Raw genomic sequence first — 22956 nt, 5'->3', positions numbered from 1 at the left:
ACCTGCATATCTCTGTGAAAGCGAGAAAAGATAATCTAGCGTCATTATGCCTACTGAACATTTTTAGTTTTGAAACTGGCTTTGTATATGTCCATGCGATTTATATTACATTGTCAGGTTGTCTGCCTCAAAAGTTTCGTTTTCTAGTCCTTTTCACCGCCTGCTAGTCTCGCTGCATCGGTACCTTCTGGCGTGTATGAATATATCGCGGAAGGTACAGCCCACACTACCGTTTGCTGCCCTGTAACGGAAAGAAAGGATTAAAACCCGCTGTCTTACTTAACCATATATTATTGTGAACTTCACCTTTTTTGGGCTAGTGAAAATTTTCTGGCTTTTACGAAAATTAGTTGTGTACATTTGCCTTCTTAGGCTGTTTTGATTTATGAGACTTCACCTGATGAGCGCACTGCTGAATATTCATGCGTGTGGATGCCTGTGATCTACATAACGCAGTGCTTCAAGTGTCCAACGATGACTGCCTAAAATGCATGCCGTTCAAAGCGCCACAGACCCGTGCAGTAACGGACTCTAAAGCGTACGACAAAGACCTGCACAGTAACTGACTCTAGAGCATGCTATGAATCACAAGGGCGACCGACATCGCTGTCCGGCGTCTCCGGAATTAAAGTTATATCGGACAGTCGGATACAATACTTGTTTATCGGATTAAACCGCACAGTTATGATCATCGCGGAATTAAGATGGTCTCCTATATGGGGTCTAATGTTTCCAAGCAACATGCGCTACGAGGTGCACTCGTGGAATTATTTTCTGCCGCCTGGGGTTCTTTAACATCGCAGAGTACACGGGCGCATTGCATTTGGCTTTACTTTTCACGGCCGAGATCAAACCCACGTCATCGAATTCAGCAATCGAACGCTGCAGCCTCTTATCCACCCCGGAGAAGCTCAGGGCAGTTGAAGTTCTGAATATACATCTTCCGGTGATCTGAAGCCGTCAAATGTAGATCGTCGCACACGTCTGTTAGAAGCCGCCAGCTTAGGTGGTCGTACACATCAGCTATCGTAACTCGAAATACCAGTAATATGTTCTGGACATAAAAATGAGCGTTCTCATTTCTAAAACGAGCTTCTTAAAGCACTGCACCATGAAAGAAACGTTGTGAAGCCAAAACAAGGAAGCAGAGCAAAAAGCTAAGTAAAAACCCGAACGGGTTTTTCGCAACTAGGGCTACCTGCTGATAACAAATACATATATAGAGCGATTATGAGCGGCAGTCGCTACCGAAGGAATGAAATTGCTCTTTACGTCTATTCTGCTGGAAAATAAACGCCTTATGCCCAGTTTCACGGGTTGTTTGCAGCACTAATAAAGGTAAAGTTGATATCTGCGAATCAGGATGAATGCACACTTTGTGACTGTGCTACAATGCTCCTGTTGCTGACTGTTGTACAGAAGGTTAATCATGTACAATCATACAGTGCGGGCCACCTTCCCTGGTCAAGATCGTCTTGGCCTTCCGTAACACCCCCCAAAAGCCCGTGAAACAGAGTGCATGCAGTCACTTAAATTAGCCTAAATATTTGTAAATAGAGTTTTCTGCTCTGGTATCTTGAACTCCCGAACAGAGACGGATATACGGCCGTGTCTCGTGTAATGAATTTCTTCTTTTGGTCATGGAGCTGGCATCTAGATTTTAGCATTGCTTGTTTCACTTGGACGCTTGCATCCACGTATGCAACAATAAGCCTCTCGCTCTTTCAATCACTTCCGAAGCGACGATGCCGAGCTGGAAATGTTGTTTTGCGATTATTTGTTGGCTTGGTTTCGTTTAGCTGTACAAGCGTTCAGGCAGGAAGAACTGGCGCTGGTCGCTGAAGAATTGAATGTGTAGTTGCATAATCCATCGGAGTTTTCGTGAAGTGCGATAGACTGGCTTGAAGTCTGCGAGCATCACGGCGCTGCTGCACCAGCTCATTTATGGTGTTGAGCTACTAATTTTCTTGTAAAGCCACGACCGGTGTGATGCGTTTAAGGCTTGTAATGTATCTCCTAGCCTCTCAATTGACTACTTCAAGGCGACACCACTGTGATCTTATATGTTTAAACTGATCTTGATAAACAATACGTGGCGGCAGAACTTCCCTCACCGATTGCCGTGCAACAGACGAACCAGTGACACGCTCTACAGGAGAAAATCTCCTAATTATGCTCAAAGTCTGCATAGCTTTCTTTTTTATGCCTTGGAAAGCCAAGCAGGCGCTGAGCCCGATTGGTGAATCATCAAACCCAGAATTTTTACCCATCTTCGTTTGACAGTATTGGTCTTCTTCCTTCATCTGTGAAAGTGAAATTGCCTTTCCGCCCTGTTGCAGAGGCCATCTGAGTGCTTACCAACACGGCCTTTGTGGATGCGTAGCCGATAGCTTCTGTGCAACGGAGCATTTAGCACATTTCTCCGAGCTTGTACCTTGCGTGTCGATAGGAAGACTTGTGCCACTTGCTTCAGCAACTCCAATGACGGACTGCCTTTTCCGCCTCTTTGTGCGTGCAGCGATCCTTCACTGCTAGCATTCACATTTATGACAAAAGGGCCAGAAGGTTACTGATGACTTGATGCGCTGCTTAGAAGAAGACGCCGGAAACAGATGACTCGGGCCGACAAACCAGCGGCATCGGTCGGTGAAGCGGTACCATAAAAAGCTGTGATGAAGGGTGACGTCTTGCGAGAGGAAGTCCGCAACATGAGTAGCGCAACTCGTTGGTAACGCATGCGAAATTGTGTATCTTTCCGCATGACCGTTGAAAACGACAGATCACTTACTACCTGAACGGTGCGTACAACAATGGCCAAGATGATCTGAATCAACACGGTTGGAAGGGCATCATAAAGGACGTCGAGACGTTGTAGAGGCCAGCAGGCAACTGGTGCATTTGACTCAGGCCACAGGCGTTGCACCGCTCGGTACGGTAGGGTCCAGGCGAAAAGGAACAGAGTCTTCCCTATCATACGTGCCGGACACTGCCCAGCTGGGGGTACGCCATGTTCCTCATTCAACACAGACCACCGCAATCATACGTTGGGATATTACGGTTAGAGACGCATGTGACGATGTCACCAGCAAGGGGATAAGAGATGAAGGTTGTTTTTCTTCCCGCTAGCGCCCCATGTAACAGAGGCATATCTCTTGAGGAGATGGACGGGAAACGTTGACAAAATTTTAAATCAAGCCATGTATAAGAGCGGAAGCTACTTATATCTTTCAGAGACTGCAGAAGTCTTTGATGAGTATTTTACAGTGAACTGGACGTATTTTCACTGCGTGAATGAGACAGCCAAGAACTCTAAACTGATTGTGGCAAACTTGCCCTTCTCATGTTCGATATAGATAGTAGTTTTGTGTAAAACAGCATAATTATCGTGTTCAGCCTTTAAACACGTGACGTTCACACCAAGGTCTTGCTGACACCGTTCAAAAGTAAATACCGATGTAGCACCCTGAGATCCGCGCACAAGAATCGGTGACGACACATGCATTTTACGCGCGAAATCAGCTGCGGATGGGAACATCTGCATTTCGTTTTCTTTTAACTAAAAATGTCATAGCCGGAAATATTTGGGAGGGATGTTATACGCTACCTGTCGAAAAAAAATGCGGGCGGGAAAGAGGCCAAAAGCGGTGATGGGGAGGGGGACGCGCCGCTCTGAATTTTTCATGGCGGTGTTGGTGGATTAGTGGGTGAAAAGTAGAAAGGTGACTCAAGGTTCTAAAAATCCGTAAGCGGAATGATGAAGTAGCTGAATTAGAACATTCAAGCTGTAAAAAAAAAAAAAAAAAAAAAAAAACGAGCATGGTGGCGATCACTGCCACAACTGCATTTTAAATGAGCCGCTCTCATATTCCATCTGTTCATCTAAGTGCGAAGCATTGGACCGGTTACGGTGCATGAGGATGTGGCCCGGGTGGTGACGTCCGAAACAAAAGTAAATAAAAGCCTCGAGATACACTTAAGCTCTGCTTTTAAGAGTATGAAGCTACCGAGTAAGTGGCCCCTGTTAGCTGCATGGAGGGCATTGCACTGGCAGGTGGCAGCTTTCAGATGTCATGGCTGAACACTGCTTCGTCTATGGGTTGTGTAAGATAGCGAGACCACATGACATCAGAAAGTTTGGAGGAGCTGCACATTTAAGTGGCTCATTTTAGGTTAGAGGGTCGGATAGGAATCCGCCCCTCCTGAATGCTGAATGCCGAGCCAGACAATTTATTGCTAGGTCACGCAGGCAAGTTCATACGGCTTGGTTAAGGCGGAGCTTTACATCCATGGCGGATAACAGCTTACGATCGGTAGCTTGATAAAATGGTAGCTTAGAACTGCGTCCTAATTAGAACGGGTAAAATATTAGAGGCACAAGTTAAGGAATTGGCCATTAGGTGGCCATAAACTCGATGTACACGAATGAGGAACCACAAGAGGACGCGCAAAAAGGAGCCGTGGACGCCATCGCGTCATACCCTTCAAAGCGCGGAGCCTAAGGGTCCCCCATTATATTTTTGTTCATAACGCCTACATCAGATTTTCTTGGAAACGCCAGTATTTCGTACTATATTGTTAATAAATCGTTACTTAATATTCAAAATTAACTGTGGGACCCTTCGTGTGCGATCTTTTTTTTTTTTTTTTATCCATCAGCGCTGGTCTCTTCTTCCTGTCTATGTTTGCTTGGTGTGCTGCTTTATAATTAATAGCAAATCGTGTAGCCTAATTCAACGCTTTATGCTATCGTTACCTTTTACGCGGTAGTATTAAAAGACGCGTCGTCTAGAAAAATCGGCTTCGGTTTTGGGAGAGAAAAGTCACAAGCATGCCTCATGGTTGAGGTAGATGTCACCTGACATTTCCGTGAACTGATCAGTCGTTAGGTTGTGCGACCTGACGACACCGCACGATATGGCCGCGCTGTGATAATCTAAGGAGTCTCGTTTCAGTTAGGAGATGTGAGGGGAATCGAATGCTCCGGGCTCTCGGATTTTGTAGTCAGGCAGCTACAACTCTAGGCGACGCATTCACATTCTAACGGCTTGGTTCAACGAGGCTTGACATATATGTCAGCTTCTCTTGAACATTATGGGGCAGCTTAAGACTGCATGCTAAAGGGTCAAATAACAGAAGCGTAAATTGGGGTATTGGGGTGTAAGAGAGTTGCGAAGGGCATGTATACGAACAGCATCCGTGAGAGTAAACGCAGACACGAGAGCTATGTATGCTGCCACATCATACGCTCAAACGCGGAGCTAGATGTTCCCCAGATTTTTTCATAGATCATAAACAGATCCAAACATTTTATTCAACGAGAATTTCGACGGAAGACGTTAGGAAAAAGGTATGAGTACAGCTAGGTCCACCCCACCAAGATGCAGTATAAATCACATGTTACATATGCACAGAAAAAGATGCTGCAGTAGTAAATCAAGAGTAAATTAAAGTGACCAAATACGTGCGTTCTTGTGGCTCAGATGGAGGAGCGAAGCGATTAGACTTATCTTAATTCAAAGCAAACCCGCAGCGCCTGCATGAAATTACTTCGGGAGAAGAATTGCATATTATAACAGATCCCGAGTGGTTTGATTAAAAATATCATGCGAAGATGAATTCAATTCCTCAATGTTCCACAAAAAATAACGAGTACTGAAAAATGTTAGTGGTAAAGATATATGGCTCAACTTCGTAACAGTGCCTTGTGTTTGTGGTTATTCGTGTCACTATGTCCCGTCTCTTGCGCTGTTCCTTCACTACACTTTGTAACAGTTGTTGAAGTCACCCAGGTGAAGAAGAGGAGAATGAGCGTGCGCACGCTCTGCACGCGCCCTGGAACGCACGTTCCTCGGAGCTGGCAGGAACAACGATGGCCGAGAGCCTTCAAAGTAGCGAAGTCCTCGCTGCACCAGCTGAGGAGTACGTGGCAGCAAGTCCGTTTCCGGACTGCAGGGACTTTCAACGGCGCCACAGTGAATGGACAGCGCTGCTCTGGAGCCTCAGCATTACCACCACGCTGCTGTTGCTGGTGTCAGTAGTAGTCACCGGCTTCGTCACAGCCACACTTTTCGTCGCCACCGGCGCCTCTGCACCAGCCATGGCCACTCATGCGGAGCGCAGGGTGGCAGCGAGTACCGCACCTCCTGCGTACAACAGCGCGGGCTTCCGGAGCGCCGCGGCGGCTGCACCTGCTCAGGGTTGTCGACCTTGCGACTCCACAGCGTGCGTGGAATACGCGCGTCTCCTGCGGCGCCACATCAACGCCAGCCGCGACCCCTGCGACGACTTCTACGCGTACGTATGCGAGGACTGGGTGCGGGCGCGTCCGCTTGCTCCAGGAGTCGAAAGGCTCTCCGCAGACACCAACCTGGTGGAGGCCTATGCCGAGCTGCTCGCCTCGGGGATGCGCGACAACGCGACCAGATTCCCGCCGCTGCGCTTCCTCATCGACAGTTGCCTGCACCCGCAGCCGAACCTCTTCCACAGCCTCCAGGCCATGTTCCTCGACGCCATTCGGCTGCGATCGTGGATGGCCCAATCAACGGCACGCCGAAGGCCCTCGGCGGTGGAGGTGTCGCGTAAGCTCGGCGTCGCCTTCCGCGAACTCGGTGTCGACGTGCTCTTCAGGCCTTTAATAGTAAAGGAGTTCTCGAATGACACCAGGCTCTTCGTGGGTCTAGGCGAGCCGTCCACCGTGCTTCTACATGGTCCCCTGGAGAGGAAAGAGCACGAGTTGGTCCGTATGAGTTTCGCTCCGCTGCTGCGCTTCTTCCAGAACCAGACGGACACTGACCTCCTGCAGTTTGAAGAGCGGCTCGCCTTGATGCTCAGCAGACCCCAGTTGGACACGGCAGCGCTGGTCAATAGCACGACAATCAAGGTGCACGAGTTGCCCGCTCTGAGAAACATCGAGTGGACTAGCCTCTTGCATAGCGTTTTCGGCAAAGGACTACGGCCAATCACAGCCAGAACGTACGTCAAGTTGAGCTCTCCCGATTACTTGCAGAGGCTAGCGCACAGCGACCTTCTGCACTTCTCGAGCGACCTGCTGGGCTACCTGCTTTTCCGCGTCTCTATGACGCTCTCCCCTTTCATCAGGAGCCAAGAGGATCGCGACCTTCTGGCCTCGGTGACCTATGCACGCCACCCAGAGTTCGCGCGAAATCTTCCGCAGATCCAGTACTGCCTGCGTCTGCTCGACCGCTTCGAGCCCAACTTGGCGCTGTACGCGTCCCGCCATTTCGCTAGATCCCTACTGGGCGGTGAAGGCAACGTGGAGGACATAGTGTCTACGCTTCGCTTGGTTTTATTCGAGTCCACACAGTCTCGGCTGGGTCCTCTGAGCAGCGAACTGAGAGCTCACCTGCGGGACAAGCTCAATGCCGTCTCGTGGGAGGCCCTGGCGCCGCGAGCCATGGACAGCGAAGCTACGCGAGCAGAGTACGTGGACGGCGTCTACCTGAGCAACTCGCGGCTCTCCACGGCACAGTTCATCTACACTTGGATCCGCAAGTCGCTCGATAAGAAGCTGATGGCGCACATGAACCCACGCAGTGGTCCAACGGACTACCCAGGTTGGACTGGTAGTTTCCTCAGTGCCGAGAGCAGATTGTCGCCACCGTACGAGCGCCTCGAGATCCCGCTGCCAGTGTTTGACTTCTTCCTCAACCAGGACCCAGCACTGCGACCTTTTCAAATGGCGCGGGCAGCGCCCAAGATCTACCGGTCGCTGTTTCGCGCGGTCTACCACTGGGCCTACAACTTTGAGCGCGGCAGTACGGGCGCGAAAACGGAACATGGCGGTGACTTGGCGAGCCGCATGGACGAGATGCGGCTCTGCTTAGAGCGCCATTACACCAGCCTGGCCTGGATGGAGCAGCGGTTTCAACTGGACGCGTCGCGAACCTCATGGTCCGACCTCTGGGACAACTTGGCGCTGGGGCCTGCCATGGACGCCTTCCTGCTCGACACGCGCCGAGTGGCGCCGGACTACAGGCTAGTGCCGCTCGAGCGTTGGAACGCCAGCCAGCTTTTCTTCGTCTCCTACGCGGCAAACCTGTGTGAGCATAGCAACCAGCGCTTCTTGCGCAAGATGGCCGCCCAGGGACCGCATAGCCCCGCCTGGTTTCGCGTCAACGGGCCGCTGCGGAATTCGGCTGAGTTCGCGCGTGCATTCAGGTGCAAAGCAGGCTCGTTCATGAACCCTCCTAGGAAGTGCGGCTTGGCGCAGTGAATGTGTGCCAACTAATGTGCATAGTCACGAATTGTTTTATTGGGATGGAGGACGAATATTTGGGACGTGATATTTTACATACCTATTTTTCTCTTGATTATTCACGTAGTCAGTGCTTTTCTTTTTGCTCTTTTATTTCTCCGTCGCGAAACTTTGCTGCATAATATTGTAGTTTTAGGATGGCCACTGAAAACTATGAGGAAACGTTCCTTGCCACTAGCGCTTTTAAAATAACTCACCTGCACGCATTAGTTTCGCCACAATAATTTCGCATCAACTTTGCCTGTCTTTGATGACTCGATTTTTGTAACGTCGATATGTTGTGACGCACTAAAAGGTTATTTGCGTACAATTAATCGAGATGCTTGCAAGATGTGATACCGTGACCATCAAGTAAGAATAGGACAGCACAACACAAGCGTTAAGGGCAAAATAATACTATTAAAACAATTTTATGGCACATCTGTTTTCGTAAAATTATATTCGAATAGTACGTGCATCAGGACTGCCCGCATTCTCGGCAATGCACACATGATACAAGGAGCTGCATGAATTGCCAAAAGTTGATCATATTATAAATATCCCACTCATTAACAATAAATATCGTAGACACATCACCACGCCAATTCCTAATTCCAGAAATGTTAACAGTACGCATAAGTAATATTCTGTTAATCGCTGTGTATCGTTTCCCGACAAGTTTTTGTTGTAATGTTTGTAGTTATCTTGAACGAACTCTAGAATATGCATCAAGTAACAGTTTGAAACCTATTGTCGTTGGTGATGTCAGCATAAATGTGCTAAATGATTTTTAGTGTTCTAAATGCTTAATACACTTCATAATTATGGCTTTGGAAATGATTTTATCACCAATCACTGACTGACTTACAGAATCTTATTGATGTGCGTTTTAGTAATTTCACTCCGCACATTGCGATCTCGTCTATTATGACGGAGAGCATTAGTGACTATATGTCCATTTCTTGTATGAATCAGCAGCTTTAAAATACGGGAAAGAGATAACAAAATACCCTTACGGATTATAGATGAAAACAGTTACTCAGCACAGACTGGAGGTCTGTCTTGAACGAGGACTCTTGCACATCATAGTTTATTTGTAGCAAACTTTCAAAAACTCCATTAAGAATTTCCACAAAAGAAAAAAGATCGCTTCACAAAATTCATCACAACTAAGAATGAGGAATTACTTCTTATCTATAAGACGTTTAGAAATAAGATAAATGCAGATAATAAGCGGTCAAGGGCCCAATATTACGCAAACAAGTTTGTAATATGTTCAACCCCGAAACAAGTTTGGAAATTATTCAATGACTTACAAGACACGAAAAACAGACCGTTTATGCTTCCGCTTATTGTATATAGTAAGCAGTATGAAGACGAAGAATTGGTGATCAAATTTAATTATTACTGTCTAACGGTTGACACCGTTATAATCAATGTTATACACAGCAGAGATCCTTCAAGTTATTTAACCAGGCTTTTCCCCAACTCGCTGCAGCTAAAACATTGAAATGTCAATAAAGTATGAGATACCAATAACTACCTACGCAGTATTACTGCTTCTGGAACTGACGGATTTCAAACGCGAGCAGTTTAAAGCTTCCGCAGATGTAATGTCTGAACCGTTAACCCAAAATTGCAATTTATTGTTAAGTGTACAATTCTCACCAAAATGGAAATTGCTTATGTAACTGTCATTACAAAGAAGAAGATGCTGACAACCTCAGTAACTATAGACCTTTTTCTGTATTATTCGTTTTTGTAAAAGTTGCAGAACAAGTTATTAACAAGCGCGGATATGATTACCTTGCACAATATAATGTTATAGTAAAACGCAAGCACGCATTTCAAAAGGATAAAACAACTGAGTCGGCTTTACACACAATGAAGAAACAATTGCTTTGCAACATCTAACAGAAATAAACCATGGTTAGAGTATTACTAGACTTATAAAAGGCCTTTGATTTGGTTAAATATGCTGCTCTTCCTGACATGTTGATACGGTATGGTGTAAGGGGCACACCTCTGGATATACATAACAGTCACCTGACGAACAGATTGCAATACATACAAAAAAATAATGCAAAATTCTCTATTGGCACCATTGCAGCTGGTGTGCCATTTTTCCTAATTTACATAACAGATATTGTTAATACACCGTCCACTAATGACATTGTTATCTATGCTGACGACATTAATGTGTTTTTCGCAGACAACCTTAATATATTTCAAGAGGCACACAGGGCTTGCGGTAGGGCTAAATGCTAATTGCTTCGAACTGAACGTAGTCAAAAAGAAGCACGCACTTTTCAGGGCAAAAAAAAAAAAAAAAAGAAACTTCTTCCTGCCAACCTAACCCTTTCGTTCGAACAGTACGCGCTAACACAAGAATGTACTGTAAAATTTTTAATTAAGCCTTATTCCAGAAACATGTGGTTTAAAATGAACACACAGACTATATAAAAGTTCTTTGTTTTTATTCGCAACAAGACGCGTACTTTTTTGCCATTAAAATTCAAGCTACAGCTGTATTACTCTTTTGTTTACTCACGCATATACAATACTGCTTGGGTGTGTGGAGCACGACCACTGAGACACATAAGTAAAGAGTACTTACTCTGCAGAAAAAAAGCTGCACGAGGTATTGGTAACTTATTCTAACGCGATAGCACTACAGAGCTATCCTAAATACAAACTTGTTAAAATAAAACAAGCTTACAAAAGAAACTAGCAGTATATACCAGAACCCTTGCTTAAGCATCTAATCAAATATATTTAGTATGCAGGCTCATAATTATTTTTTTTCTGCTATTCTGTAGATTTGCAAAAATAGCATCTCATTTTGTCAATAATAATTAACTACCATCACGGATTCAACATTGACTCCAAGTACCAGTGACGTGGATTGAAACACATCTTCCGTGCGTGCATCAAAGTAATTCTCGATCGCGTCATCTTTGATCTCCTCCCGCCAATATCCTGCACGTCGCAGGGTTCAGACCTACTTCTTATTTTCGCACACTTAAAGTTCCCCCCGTCACAACGCAGGTCTCAATAAATACTTCTCCGTGACAATATACACGCCAAATACTGCTATTTCCAGAGGATTGCATGATTTACCAAGAACTTGCAGTCAACACGAACGAAGACTCTCAAGCGACTTACTAATTTTAGGGCATTCTCCTAGACTCGGTAAATTACTCGAAATGACAAAACTTCCATATGTGTGTATATGTGTGTGTGTGCGCGTGCGCGCGCGGAAGCTTTGTAATTTGGAGTGATATATATATATATATATATACTTCAGACACTTTATGCACGTCTCGCAACAGCAGTAAGTCAGACACATTAGTAAGGAGACATATGTTTGCAACATTTATTTTTTTGTTCATGTATTTACATTTTTTACACATTTACATAGACACAAAAAGCATCGCAAGTCTTGAAAGCCACAGAATTTCAGATAAAGAAGCATAAAAACCAGCAAGAATTAAAGCAAGAGGCTACACAAAGTTCAACCAACGTTTGGCACGGTTGATCAGTCAGTAACCTGTTTTTCCCTCCTGCGGAAGGAATTTTTCTTTTCTTTTCGTGAGGCAGCAGCTGAAGCGAAGTTTGAAAGGCGGTGAAAGTTTCACGATGTAGCCTGGAACACAAGAAAAGAAGTCAATGAGTAGGTGGAATATTTGACAGAAAGCACAGCTGCGCTACAGAGAGCAACTTTTTACGTATTGCAGAGACTGTGAAATTTTTCAGCAGTGTGCGTCAGTAGCCTAAGTTTCGCAAAGTTATCAATAAAAGTTGCCAAGTTTTATAAATTAGCCAAAAATATGAACGCATGAAAGATCATTATTCTCAACGCACAAAAGATCATTATACCTCTTTCGAGTTCAGAGTTGCATAAAGACAGTATTACTGTCTTTCAAGTGAGCCTTGTTGAAAGAAACCAATTTATTGTTTAGGCCACATTCACCAGTGCTTGTCGGGTGACCTGAAATTTGTATCAACTATCCAAAGGGAAACAAGTACTTCTGAGCAGCCGGAACCTTATATTTATACCAATGCTGTCATAATGTGGTCGTAATGGCAGCGCAGGCAAACGAAACCTGGAGCAGCAGTTGAAGGGGCCTTCGCCCAACCTTATTGTCAGTCAGTGCATGAAATTTACAAGCGTTGGGTGACGAGAAGAACAAGATTGGCCGGCAAAATTACACAATGCACTGTGCAGCGGAGTACCCATCAATCCTCGGAATTTACAGCAAAATTTAGAAGGAAAATATCTCATATTGGACAAGGACACTTAGTGATGTAAACACTAGAACGAAAGAGCGCAGTGCACGGTACGCACCACACAAAATGAAGACGGGACAATCAGCAGCAGCCAGAGAGAAGTTTTGCCTTGTGATCACAGTCTAGCCGTAGAAGCCATAACCTTTGAGTCCCCCATATCCACCGTAGCCACCGTATCCTCCGCCATAACCGCCATAACCGCCGTATCCACCATATCCACCATATCCGCCGTAGCCTCCGTATCCTCCATAGCCACCGTATCCGCCATAACCACCGTATCCTCCATATTTTCCATAGCCGCCGTGTCCACCGTAACCGTAGGCGGGGACAGTCTTGCCGTGGGCTGAGTGGTACGGTGCGGCAGCCGGCAAGCTGGTCTTGGTGCCAGGCTCGTTGGTCTTCACTACTGCGCGGAAGCCCAGCTTATCAGCTACGTAGTGCACCTGTCGGTGGCGACCGTCGATGTCGCCCAGGTAGTAGGAGCCCTTCACAGGGCCGTACGCGGCCCCGGTCTCATGGCGGCCGTTTACAGCGCCATAGCCGTTGACGATGTCGTAGCCGAAACTGTAGTGGCCATGGTCCTGTGGTGAGAGAAGATGTGTCAGAACTGCTGCCGTACATTTGCCCTTTCCGTGCTTCTCTTTTATATTCCCGCTCTTTTTTTATAGTGCAAAAAAACATTCGAAAAGGGAGCGGACGGATAAGAAATGTCATTTTGACTCTAAAATATTTATATATGATACGAAATAAAGGCGGAAAAGTGTGGAAGACATACTAGTTCTATTTTTCGTAATTACGAGTCGCAGAATTGTCGAAACATATTTGCGGTTGTATGGTATGGGGGCATAATTGTTACTGCTGTAACATTCGTAACAAACAGGTAAGGTACATTCTGCTTCCTGTAAGTCTTGCTGGTGCCACCATGGTGCCCGTATCCACTGTGTCCGGCCGCAGAGACCAGAGCAGCCGTGGCAAGAAGAGCTGTCAGCTGTAAAACAAAACGAAAAACACATTTCATGTCTCTAGGAAACCCTTTACGCAATGGAGTCGAATAACAACAGTGTTCTGCGACTTTATCGGAACGTTTTGAAAAGTTCTCCCGCCTCAACTGGAGGCTCATTTGCGCCGAAACAGTGCACAAAGCTTGCGCGTTGTTGCCCTTTTGTTACAAGAAGTTTGATCATGGTGCTCATCTGGTTTGGCCGCGCAAGATGAAAAACCAGAACCGTCTGCGATGAGATTGAGAAGCAAAAGACGCCAGTGGCGAATTTCCGCGAAATGCCGCTGTGGCACCATCTGGCGTCGCTGAAGGAAAGCTCCGCGGTTCTGAAACTTTCCAGCAAGCGCTGCACGTTTTCATGATGCTAGATGGTTCCACCGCTGCCGTATCGCCGAAAAATTGGCGATCGCGGTTTTCGCTCATTCAGTCTCGTCACATATGGATCTGGTTTCTCGTCACGCGGGGCCAAACGAGGCCGGCACCACTGTAAGACTTACCACAAAACAAAAGGATCAACAATGCACAACCTTTCTGCACGATTTCACCGCAAACATTTTTCTAGTTGAGGCGGGAGAGTTTTTCGAATCGGTTCTAATAAAGTTGTATAACATTGTATACCGCCTGAAAACCGCGCAACCGGCACTATTTCCTAATAAGCAAGTCAGTGATTAGTGGCGAGGTATAAAAGGCAGCTTAATTATTCGAGTATAGTTAGTAGATGTCCTTCTGGCAAGACGCGGCATGTACTAGTGATGGCACCACGGAAATCTAACACACTTTATGCCATCTGTCGGGGCGAGGAATTGCTCTTGTAGAGATGTGGGTGACTGCCAGAGCTACCAGCTCTCTACAAGAGCTCTCTTAGGCCGTCTAAAGCACATGAAACCTACGTTACATTTTAGGGTCTTTGTGGCCTTGCTTTGTGGCCGATCTGGATAGCAATTTTGTTCCAGCGAGAAAACCTAGTTTTGCGACAAGGCATATTATAAAAACAGTGAAAAATTGAAGGTGGCGCTTCCCTAGGGTAAGTTGCAAGTACAACTTAGGTAATAACAAAACATGGGATCTCCTGGATATCCCCACAACTTGGAGCACGAAATTTGATAGTTGCGCAGCCCAACGCGAGTGCACTTGGGCCGTCGTGACGTTCATGTGAGCGATCACGCTTCGCCGAGCTTACCTGAGCGATCATATTGTGGACGGCGAGTGCTATGTCGGCACTGCCGTTTTCAGCGAACGCCTTCTTATATACTCACTGCGTCGAGCCGAACTTGTTCGCAATTTGTTTTTGCTCTCGCTGCCGCAACAGGTGACTCGCTTACCTGCTATTACGTGCCCAGAAGGAATGTTTTCTCGTGTCGTTTTCAAAAGCCCCCCCCCCCCCCCCCCTTTAGCTCTTTCCTTGGCGGCCCAGAGGACCCTTTGCCAGGAATGCCACCTGTCGTGTCGCTGTTCTTTTTAGGCATATTTTCGAGTTAACTCGTGTATGAGAGACGTGAGCGCAGGAAAAGCGCCGCTAGATGGGTGACCTTGTCGTGATGAGGGCCGTTCGGAAGTGGGCCTGGATCACCCTCCACCCCGTGTTCATAATCCGTAACGTTACCAGCTGCTTCCGTGTTTCTGTAACTCGGATGCTGGCCTTGCGTCTTTGCAGAAAGCTTAAGCTTGAACCCAAACTCGATGTTTCAATATGATGTGTTTCTGTGGATTTGGATTATGTGCACGCTATTGCCTTGACACCTTTTTGCGTTCGACTTAAGGACCCTACGAGATATTTTAATTAACGAAGGTTGAGGCAACCTGAGGACGGAGATTTAACTAAATTTATAAAGGTACCATGAAACGGTTGAGATCGCACAAAAATGAAGTTGTGCTGTATACGAAAGAAGTATACTAGCTTTGAAACCATACAAAAGGAACTGATGAAGATGTATACAGTAGAGTTGCTTGCAATGCTATAAAGAGAAATCTTGTGAACAGGTACTATAGCTGCAACTCGATGTCAAATGCCATTTGAGTTTCTATTTTTTTACCAGATGTGGGCTCTCAAGCAGTGGTGAGTGTAAGGCATCTTTGTTTGCTTTCAAGGCTTCGCGTATGAAGTGAAACTGCGAATAACACGCACACATTGAACAGGGGCTTTGGAATAACAGAAGCCACTCAAGAGCAGCTGAAGAAAAAACAATGCTTCAAGCTCCGAATGCACCCTTGGATTGAAATTATTTCCGAATTATAAAAAGGTCATTTAGTGGCCGTGTTACCTCCTTATAACGCTTGCGTCTCTTGAAAAGCTGCCAGGAAAGGCTTCACGAGTGCTTTCCAAGGGCTAGCAAAAAGAAATTTAAAGGGAATATTTTGTCAAGAAAGGTGAGACGTTTCCGAGCTTTCTGCTTGTTACACTCTGATTTGCCGTCCTGTGCGTTTCTCATAGTGCCCGCATATGGGTTCCTTGATTTACCATATGTACGAAGTTATGACTGCATTGTACGTGGGATATAAATTCATTGTCAAACGGAATGAAGTTTCCCTATGATGTTCATATTACTAAACTGGGGCCTCAGGGTTCGCTTCCTGGTGCAGATGGCGAGGAAATAAAAGTGGGAAATACCTTCAGTGAACATCCACCTCCCGCTCATCCCAATTTCTTTCTCAGTTACCGTTGTTCACATTTGAAGTGGCAGCAGCATAATGACCGATAAAGCTCCAGGTTCATCAGTCAAACGGTAAGAGGTCTCGCGGCAATCCAGCGCTGAGACCGTCAGGCACTCGTGAAGGTTTAGATACATGTCGACAGCTGAAAAGACCTCACACTTTCATTACGCTTTTGTTTTTATGGCATGAAAGCGAACTAGTGAGTGCGCGAAACATTTTATTTGGGGACGGTGCTTCTCATGGGTGAAGACATCAGTCCTTGATTCGTATAGCTTCCATAACCTTACTTGCTTGATCGAACTGCTGATGTGTTCTTGCAGGCTGGACTGGGCAGAGCAGCATCACACGAAGAAAGTGCGTGAAAACTTTTGACTAAACATCCGTAAATACGTCGTAATTTTTTGATCGTCGTTGGTGCCGCAACCAAGCGAAAGACAGTCTCGAGCCACGAAAGAGTCACGAGCCAAAGAAAATTTCTCAGAGGAGAAATTTTCTTTGGCTCCTGAGAGAAATAGAAAGTGCTTTGTTACGGCACATACATACATACATACATACATACATACATACATACATACATACATACATACATACATACATACATACATACATACATACATACATACATACATACATACATACATACATACATACATACATACATACATACATACATACATACATACATACATACATACATACATACATACATACATACATACATACATACATACATACATACATACATACATACATACATACATACATACATACATACATACATACATACATACATACATACATACATACATACATACATACATACATACATACATACATACATACATACATACATACACACACACACACACAAGCATCTCGAATTATTTGCCTCAATATATCGTAAAAACGCTTAACTAGTTGTGCTCAAATTTCGCATGAGGGAGTATTGTAATCAATCTTAGAATTTTTTTCTTTTCTGGCTGCTTTATCCACGTGCACGTGCGCTGCGTGACAGTCGTGAATAGAGAAGAAGTCTACGAAGAAAATCCTAGCGTTCGGGCTATGCGTGAGTGCCTTGACGGCGCAAGAGCGAAGTCAGCGCTCCGAACGCACTACGCGACTCCAAGCGTGCTGCCCTTTGCCGCCACTCCCAGCCATAGTGCGGGAACCACCCAGTCAGGATCGTCGCCATGCCGCTCGTGAGGGAGCAGTTTGAGAGCCAGGCCGACTGCCTGATCTGCTGCCTCAACTACTGCGTCGGCCTTAGCAACTTGAGCACCTTCCCTTTCCTCATCTACGACAACGGAGGAGGTAAGAGAGATGCAGAAAAGGCAAGCGCCTAACTGTCGATTCATGGCGCTGATATTTCCTTCCGTCATCAGAAAAATCAATAGACAAACTGAGCGTGCCTTTCTGTAAACCTCAGCGACAAAATACTGATACTCTGTGGAACTTCCTGTCGCCTGCTTGTCTTAATCGATATCTGCCGATTTAAAAAGGAAAATCAAAATGATGAAACAAAGTGTGTTTGTCTTGACAGGGTTGTCGTCTGCATGTAAACATATGTTTTTCATTAAGCCTTGAAAGAGTGTGAATGATGGAGAGAGGGAAACTTTTGGGGTTTGAAAAGAGGGAGAGTGCGGGTGGGTGTTTGAGTGAATGGAAGGAAAGAAAAGAGAGGGAGGAATGGTTGGAGGGAGGGAGAGGGAGCATTCAGCCAGATCAACACATCGAAAAGAAACAAACTCACTCCTTTGATGGCATACGGCTTCGCTTATTAACACTTGAACATTGGAAGCGGCCACCAAGCTTATTCGAAAAGAGAGAAAAAATAACGCTCATATCACAGATGGTTACAGACCGAGCAAATACGAGATGTGGCTATTTATTTGCTTGTGCTGCCTTAAGCTCTTAGTAAACCCTTTGAACTGACAGGCTTCGTTCTGAAATTTCCATCCACTATACTCTTTTCTTTCGTCCAATACTAGCGCCATTGTGTGCGTGTGTGCGGGCATGCGTGTGATTATTTTCTGTATCGCAGTGGTGTTTCTGCTGGTGTACCTGGCCCTACTTTGCGTCGTGGCTGTCCCCATGCTCTACATAGAGATCTTCCTGGGACAGTTTTGTGGCTGGTCTATCCCCAGAGCCTTTGGAGGATTCCCCATGGCCAAAGGTGGGTACATTCCGATAAGCATTCGCAAATCACCCGGATCAGGATTACGGCGAACTTGATTCATGAAACACTAATTACGGCCACCATAAAGCGCGGTTCGATTTCAGTATTTTCTTTTGACGCGCATAAGGCCATCGCTGGAGAAGAAATGTTAAACATGAATTTCAGACAAGTAATGAACATTGTATTACCGGGAATAACGCAAAGGGGCACACTGCAAACTCAGAGCAGTAGCATCGCATTAGTAGACAATGCATTTTCTGAAAACGAGATTCTCCGCTTGTTGCCCCTATCACTGTTTACGCTAATTCCTTTCCCTCCTCCTTCTTTCTTGTTATTTCAAGCCTCGCCATACTTACTTACTCTCTTTCTTCTTGTGTTGCTTAGAAATACGTCTTACGCACAGGCAGCGGAGAGTATAATCGTGCACATCATCTCTTAGGTAACAAAGGTGACCATAGTACTTCAATTAATAGTATCTGAACGATTCTCGTTCCGGCGACAAATATTGTTGTGTATCAGGACCGGGCGCGTTTCACTATAAGAGGTGTCGTAATGACTTGTCATCCTGGAATGGGGATTATTCTGGGCACGACTCAACTGAGTGACCTAGCTTGCGCATTCCGAGAGAGTTCATCGATTTCTAAGATATGAATTATCGAATACTTGGTCAACATCACTCCAGCATTGTACCTTTCCTCCACTAAAATTAGCGCCACTGTGCCGCCATTTTTCTCGGACAGATCCATCCACTCTAAACACAAATTACGGTATAAGGGAGCAAAAGCGGAGTAGCATGTCCTCTATCGCACTCCCTTGTATGGGCACGGTATTATCTGGAAGCCTTGTTTCATCGCTAAATGCATGGAATGCTATACTATTGGAAACATTGGCATATTCCCTCTTCGGATCATATTTTTTTATTAGAATTAGCAATGGCAGGAGACCTTTATTGGCTTCACGAGGCATTTTTAAATGAGCAATCAGAATATAATAAAACCTCGCTTAAAATCTTGCTTATTGCCTGAGATTCGAATTTTTCGTATGGAAAATCAGCTTCTGTTGCTGGCCATATATGTTCTGCATTTCTAGCGACAAAATTACACTCCCGAGTTTAGAGAGAATGTCGTGGCTTAACAAAGGAATGCGCTAGAAGATGGCTTCCTCCATTTTACCCCCTTGTGAGCTTATTAGTGTTTAGAGTGACACAACCAGTTCTGCTGCTTCCACCCATCTTGTGAGTCACGGGATGCGCGCGTATGTATGCAGGATTGGGCTGGACGATGCTGTACGGCGAGTTGCTGATAGTTCTATTCCACATCACCCCGGTGGCTTACTGCTTCTCCTACGTGCTGGCCTGCTTGGGGAAAGAGCTGCCCTGGAACTCGTGCGAGTACCACGGTGTCGAGGAGCACGGATGCTACCGTGTTAAGCATGGCATGGTGCGTGTTAAATCTAGAAGCAGGTCGATGGAAACAACGTGTTTTTTCGACGTCACGAAAACCGCTGTGCATTGCACGAGAGCACACTTGTGCTTGCGTGCGACATTTCACCTGGATGTTCACTTGGGTCGTTCGAGAATTTGTTCTGGCTCGTGTGTGAACCATGTGTGTGTGTGAACCATGAATGTGTGTGTGTGTGTGTGTGTGTGTGTGTGTGTGTGTGTGTGTGTGTGTGTGTGTGTGTGTGTGTGTGTGTGTGTGTGTGTGTGTGTGTGTGTGTGTGTGTGTGTGTGTGTGTGTGTGTGTGTGTGCGCGCGCGCGTGAGTGCGTGCGTGCGTGCGCGTTTCCTCTTGGCTTTTTTTTTAAACGTATTTACACACCTGTCTGTATTGGTATGATTTCATTCAGTATTTACAAGCCTCTCATATGGGAGCCTTCGCGTCTAGCTTTTGCTTTTATTCATTTGGCTACGTCTCTCATTAAAGTTATATTACATTTGTGGAACGACTACTTCACGAGGTGTGACCAGCTCACCGATTCGGTGCGTCACCAAATGGGCCTATATATGACAGCGCCTACTCGGGCTTCCTTACTAAGGTGGGAGGGTGATCGAGATCAGAATATAGCATTCCAGAAGCTTTAGTAAAGTCAAGGGTAGACATGTAATCTACACTTAGGCGCCATTTACCTCCCTTACTACTTTCACTAGTAATATTGATATTTCACTTTTGACCTTGACAACCTATGCCCCGCCGGGGTGGTGCAGGGGTAAGACGCCCGACTACTGTGCCAGAGTACCCGGGTTCGATCCCGACCGCGGCGGCTGCGTTTCGATGGAGGCGAAATGAAAAGGCACCCGTATGCTGTGTGATGTCAGCGCACGTTAAAGATCCCCAGGTGGTCGAAATTACTCCGTAGCCCTCCACCACGGCTCCTCTTTCTCTACTTTCACTTTCACTCCCACCTTCCTCCCTTCCCTTACGGTGCGGTTCAGGTGTCCGCAGAGACAAGTGTGACAGATACTGCGCTTTTTCCTTCCTCTGAACCAATTATTATTATTATTATTTTTTGACAACTTCAAGACAGAATATTGACACCATCTGTCATCAGCACTTTTCAAGATATTTGTCTAACAGCCGTGCTAAATATTCTGTTTCGTATTTGTGTGCAGTATCCGTGCTCCAAGGTCAACGAGACCATGGCGCGGCGGTACTGGTCGCGCAACTACAGTGGTGATCTTGTCATCGTCGTGAGTGGCGGCGAAATCCAGGAGCCCGTGTCGGTGCCCTTGCAGGAGTACGAGAGCCTCCGAAACAACTGCATCAACGGCACAATTTCGGCAGCCAGGACCTTCTACGAGTTCGTGCCAAATCATTCTACTTCAAACCGGAACCCTCTTTTCCTAAACGTTGGACACATGTACAAACTCGGAATGGTAGTATGTTGTCTAGGGCGACAATTCCCTCTTAAGGATCTCTTTAAGTTACGTTTTCCTTAGCGTGGGACGGAAAAAAGTCAATTGGTTGCGTAAAACAATTAATCACCCATAGATTAAATTTGAATTTTTGATTCAGCGTATCCCAGTGTAAGAGCGTTTTTGAAGCTTTAAAGAAAACACGATAAGATTTGCTCAGATGGGAAATAAATAATTTTATTTTCAATATATGAGGGACTGGCACGAACATCACAAAGGTAATTGATATACGAAGTATAAAATGAAGAGAAGTAAATATTTGGAATGCGTCTTTTATGCAATACTATTTTAAAATTGAGCATTCCATGCTGAAAAACTCTTCAGTCTTTAGAGATCTTCAAATCTCTTCGTAGTAAACAAAAAAAAAAAAATCAGCCGCTCATAAGAAGCGAACAGAGCTGCTCCGCAGTGCAGTCCCAAGTCGGCCACTGACAGTCTTGGAAAAACCTTGATCTGCTAAACTTGCTGTCGCATCTCCTGCCTCCCTCTGCAGAAAATTATCACATCTGCATCCCTCAGAATTTGCACTTGGATGAGGATCACTTAAATAAATGTTGTTCTTCTTTCCGCTTCATCGCATGCCTTCCAAGCGTATTGTCTTGAACCACGATCCTTGATTCTTCAGGGCTAGTTAACCCTGCTTGTTCGTCGCATTATTTAAACTAATGCATCCAATGCTCTCAACTGAGGCACTGCGTTTCGTTCCTCCGACTGACTCAGGCGTCATGTAGCACAGCTCGACTACTCAACGGACGGCGTTGGTGACCCAGCCTTTGATATGCCCTTGGCCATGACTATCACCTGGGTCCTGATGCTACTCGCCATCTTCCTGGGACTGCGCTCGCTGAGGAAGGTGCGTCGCCTTAGCCGATACCTTCCACAGAGACAGTTGTACCGTGAACTCTACTCAAGTTAAGCGGTCTTGCTTTCACTTTGTCGAAACAGAACACAGTTCAACCGGAAGCGTCAGCTCTCTACAACAGCAAACAAGAAAATAAAGGTCTTCGTATTAAGATATATATAAACAGACCCATCGGCCATTCACACCCGCGTGAAAAATAATGTAATATTTTAGATAACTATTTAAAACGTAAGAGAAACAGCCATATATGCTGCCTGTGGGGTACGACCCACGCGACACAGTGACGGCAGCTGTTCGACCTTCTATTTTCGTGAGTACGTATGACGTTCCTTAAGATCGCCAGCGCCACCCTCCTTTATAGTGGCGGACATGACAATATCCACGATCATCAGGATTACATTATTATTTCACATTGACCAACAGACAAAAATATCTTATGCTTTCCTGTGTGTGAGTTGTTGTTGGCTTCCTTCCCATGTAGTTCTCTGCAATGGGCCTTTTGTGAAATCGTTATCAAGAAGCACCTGGCAATGGGCTTCATCATGTGTTAGAGGTCCCAGATCTTTTGCACTGGGGCGCAAAAAGTTCATTATTTCCTAGCTTTATTGATAAATGCTGTTTATATTATAATTTTCTATACAATTTACACCAACCAAAGAGTAATTTGCCGTTCCACAAGTGGCTCTTCCATTACAAGGTCCCGAATCCCACAATGTTAAGTGGTACGAGCAGCGCCATACTCCGACCCCGAGGTGTGTTCGGTGTGTAAACGATCTCTTAACATTTGCGTTTTGTAGAGTTAACGGACA

At 45.6% G+C, this 22956-nt stretch overlaps 3 protein-coding genes across 3 annotated transcripts in view; 2 read left to right on the top strand and 1 right to left on the bottom strand.

Annotated features, from left to right (window-relative positions):
• Nucleotides 1–5869: 5869 nt before the first annotated feature.
• LOC146198739 (neprilysin-1-like) lies at nucleotides 5870–8233 on the top strand. Its single transcript, XM_084592639.1, has one exon. The coding sequence runs from the start codon at nucleotides 5870–5872 to the stop codon at nucleotides 8231–8233; it is 2364 nt and encodes a 787-aa protein (XP_084448765.1).
• Nucleotides 8234–12666: 4433 nt separating this feature from the next.
• On the bottom strand, nucleotides 12667–14736 carry LOC146198738 (uncharacterized). Its single transcript, XM_084591966.1, has 3 exons — nucleotides 14725–14736; nucleotides 13434–13532; nucleotides 12667–13125 (listed from the first exon to the last, which is right to left on the bottom strand). Exons 1-3 carry the CDS (start codon nucleotides 14734–14736, stop codon nucleotides 12667–12669), a joined length of 570 nt encoding a protein of 189 aa, XP_084448092.1.
• A 2650-nt stretch (nucleotides 14737–17386) lies between these two features.
• The window catches only part of LOC146198737 (creatine transporter-like), a 31312-nt gene continuing 25742 nt past the window's right edge, over nucleotides 17387–22956 (top strand). Inside the window, exons 1-5 of the mRNA XM_084591965.1 lie at nucleotides 17387–17507; nucleotides 18238–18369; nucleotides 19639–19811; nucleotides 20983–21170; nucleotides 22006–22138. Of these exons, the coding sequence (XP_084448091.1) occupies nucleotides 17387–17507; nucleotides 18238–18369; nucleotides 19639–19811; nucleotides 20983–21170; nucleotides 22006–22138 (747 nt within the window). The remainder of the gene's footprint in view (nucleotides 17508–18237; nucleotides 18370–19638; nucleotides 19812–20982; nucleotides 21171–22005; nucleotides 22139–22956) is intronic.

This window comes from Amblyomma maculatum, chromosome 2 (genome assembly GCF_055883805.1).
Source record: "Amblyomma maculatum isolate TAMU_Amacu chromosome 2, ASM5588380v1, whole genome shotgun sequence".
NCBI lineage: Eukaryota > Metazoa > Arthropoda > Arachnida > Ixodida > Ixodidae > Amblyomma > Amblyomma maculatum.
This window is presented reverse-complemented; position numbering and strand designations above follow the sequence as displayed.